This window comes from Cladophialophora immunda (genome assembly GCF_000835495.1).
Source record: "Cladophialophora immunda strain CBS 83496 unplaced genomic scaffold supercont1.150, whole genome shotgun sequence".
NCBI classification, from domain to species: Eukaryota; Fungi; Ascomycota; class Eurotiomycetes; order Chaetothyriales; family Herpotrichiellaceae; genus Cladophialophora; species Cladophialophora immunda.
In genome coordinates, this window is record NW_015622690.1 from 1 (window position 1) to 3,023 (window position 3,023).

At 55.2% G+C, this 3,023-nt stretch overlaps 2 protein-coding genes across 2 annotated transcripts; one reads left to right on the plus strand and one right to left on the minus strand.

The window, feature by feature from the left end:
• Positions 1-28: 28 nt before the first annotated feature.
• On the plus strand, positions 29-984 carry PV07_12793 (uncharacterized protein). The gene has a single exon (XM_016400359.1). The coding sequence runs from the start codon at positions 342-344 to the stop codon at positions 654-656; it is 315 nt and encodes a 104-aa protein (XP_016241994.1). The 5' UTR covers positions 29-341; the 3' UTR covers positions 657-984.
• Positions 886-1,882, minus strand: PV07_12794 (uncharacterized protein; the record flags this gene model as incomplete). Its single annotated transcript, XM_016400360.1, has 2 exons — positions 886-1,093; positions 1,149-1,882. 2 exons carry the CDS (start codon positions 1,880-1,882, stop codon positions 886-888), a joined length of 942 nt encoding a protein of 313 aa, XP_016241995.1.
• Between the last annotated feature and the right edge of the window lie 1,141 nt (positions 1,883-3,023).

Below are 3,023 nucleotides of genomic sequence, written 5' to 3' on the forward strand. Positions count from 1 at the left end.
GCCACACTTCGAGAGACTGCCACACTTCGAGAGACTGCCACACTTCGAGAGATGCTTTTAGAACAACAAACGTATGAGGGGTCAGTTATTGTCGCAGATGCGCGAAGAGTCAGTGTCGGCCAAGCTACGAGCCTACCTATAGAGATTAGAGGTAGGCTCTCCGACATGGAATGAAGACACTTTTATTAATGCAAGAGATGCGCGCGGTGCGACTTCACTACCAAAGCCTCCTAGTAATCGACAGGAAACATGAGACATGAGACTGGGGTTCGCATCTTCCCTCCACGCCTCTCCTCCCACTTGAACGTGTGAGGTCTATCTCCGCCTGATTCGAAGTGGCTATGTCCGACAACCGCTCGCCCACTTCCTGGTTTGAAGCTGCCATAGGAGATACGGTACGTCATATTCCACCTTATGTCGAGAACCGATCATCCGATGATCGGCCACTTTCTCGAAAATCAGTGGTCCTGTACGGACGTACAAGCCGAGGTTGGACCTTGAATGGAGGAAAGATGGTAATGGAGACAACAACGGCGACGAAATCTTCAGGAAACGAGGACACAAGAGAAGGAACGATGCAGCAATTCTTGCTGCGAGGTGTGATTTCGACGGCTGGCAACTCAGCTGGAGCTGTCTGTGACTGCTCAAGTCAATAGTCACGACTCCCACAATGCTCTACAATCGTCGGCCGAGCAAGCTGTGAAGTCTCGATCGGAATCACTGTCACGTCCCCTGGCGGCGTGTAGCCTCTGCGCCAGATTACCCTCCGTTCTTCGTGGATTCTACGAGACTCCACTTCGTCGTCCTGGCCCGTCATCTCCACTGTCGTCAGCTACAGGCCTAGTGGACAGAAGGATCGGCCGGGACCTCGACGTAAGACTGGCGTTACCGAGCGGCTGGAACGACCGTCCTGGCCACGGCCGTCAAGCTCGAGGTCCCCTGCGCTGATGCCGTTGCTTCTCCGGCGTTGATCTGCACGGTGGCGAGTTGATCGGTCAGATCTTCGATGCAGCCATCGTCGAGACGACACAAATGAACAAGTTGAGGCGAACGGACGAGCTCCAGTTCTCGGCTCGCCGACACGTCTCGATACCTGCTGCATGAGGCGCATCAGTGACGAACACGTCGCCATTTGCGTGTTAGCCTACCGTGACGGCGTAAGACGTGGTCCAACTGCCATGTGCCGACCCTTGCCGTTGAACGTGTCGGTTTTGGACAGCCGAATACGTCCATCAACAATTCCCTGGAGCTGGGCGGCCACACCGGCTTGTAACCTCTCGCCATATGCCGCGAGAAGGCGAGGCATGAGCGTTACGTCTTGCTCACAGTATTCGAGGATCTCGTCCCGCAGGGGTCTTTCGAGGAAGACCTCATACCTCCCCCCTACCTCGGGCGCAAACAGACGCCGCCCCTTGTCTTTGACGAGGGACCAGGCTGGATTGTGGGGCAGGTCCTTTTCAATACACTTGGCCAGCCCGTTGACGAACCTGCCTCTCGGATTCCTGGTGGCATACTCGACGACCTGGAGATCGATGATGCCGGCGACGTTGACGCCAAAGTGGGCATGGAGGGCGCCCGAGTCGTTGCGAATGTCGAAGAAGACTTTGAAGATGTCTGGAGATTCCAGCGCAGTTTGGAGACTGGTCCCGTCCGCCGTGGTGAGGCCGAATGCTTTCGCTCCGAGCCGGTGGACATCGACCAGGTAGACGACGGGGCTGGGTGGCATCAGCAACTGCATGATGGCAATCGTGCCTGTGCGACCGAGATTGACACCCTCCAGGTCGACGAACATCAGCTGGTCCTGACCCGCGCCCGTTCGCTTTGTGATGAGAGCGAGCAGCGCGTGAAGTTTGGGTTCGTCGTCGACGACGAACGGTGCCATGGTGGAAGACCTCGACCGCGGGCAAGCGAGTTATTTCTCCGGACGACTTCCATCGTTCGAGGTCCGGTTGTACTTTATACAAACCCTGCGCTGCTGCCCGCCCGCCCTCCGAGTGATCTGACCTCCACACGACGCCGTCATAGGATGTTCCCCTGTCCTTCCTTGGGCTTTCATTTCATACTTGCACGTTCATAGGTGAATCGGTGATGCGTCTCAACTAGTGTGGACCGCCAAAGAATGCTCATTGGTGCTGACATCTTCCTACCACCTCCTTCCCTCATTGGTCGGGTGATGAACGGTCAAGACACCTACAGCTAGTTTTATAGTGCACCAATAAGTCTCGACCGAGTGAACAAATCTGTCTGGTACGATACAACACAGTAGACGGCATAGTACGTATAAGACTGCAGCGCACTACGATTCTTGGTGCCATCGAGTTCTGCTCCTCTTCGTCGCCTCTTTAACCCCCCTCGGATGTGGCCATCCAGTGTTTGTTCGCTCTTTGCTTTTTGCTTGGGAGGATCATTATGCGACATCTCCTGAGACTAATACCCCGCAGGCCATACAGCGTCCATCGCCAGCTCCTAGGATCACATTTCGCGGTCTTTGTGTCCAAGACTGTATCCGGGACGTGGAGCGTAATCCTGGATCGTTTTGGTCCGAGAGATGCTATTCGTCCACACCTGCGCATACCTGTCGGGCAAGCCGAGTTCTTCGCGATTGGCTCGAAGGTGGGTGTCTGTACAGGGCTCAGTCTCCGGAGCTCTCGACATCAGCCAATGGATTCAGTGCCGGGCATAGACCCACTTAGTCGTAAATATCACAAAGTGCCGCCAGCGTTCGCGCATCGTCCACCTTCTTTTCTCCTTCAAATGGAATGTGAGAGCTTCGACCCGGTGATTCCCGGCTACTATTTCGGTGACTATTTCGGTGACTATTTCGGCGACTATTTCGATGGTACAGCATGATCATTCACGCGTTCCCCAGTCCAGGAAAGATGGCAAAGCACTGAGAGACCTCTCCTTCCAATCCGTCCCAGTGCAACCTGATGCCCCAATGACGCGATCATACGCTACACCTTCTCGCGAAGACAGGCGACGGCGAAGGGAATTGCTGGTATGAGTACAGTCCAACCCTTCCC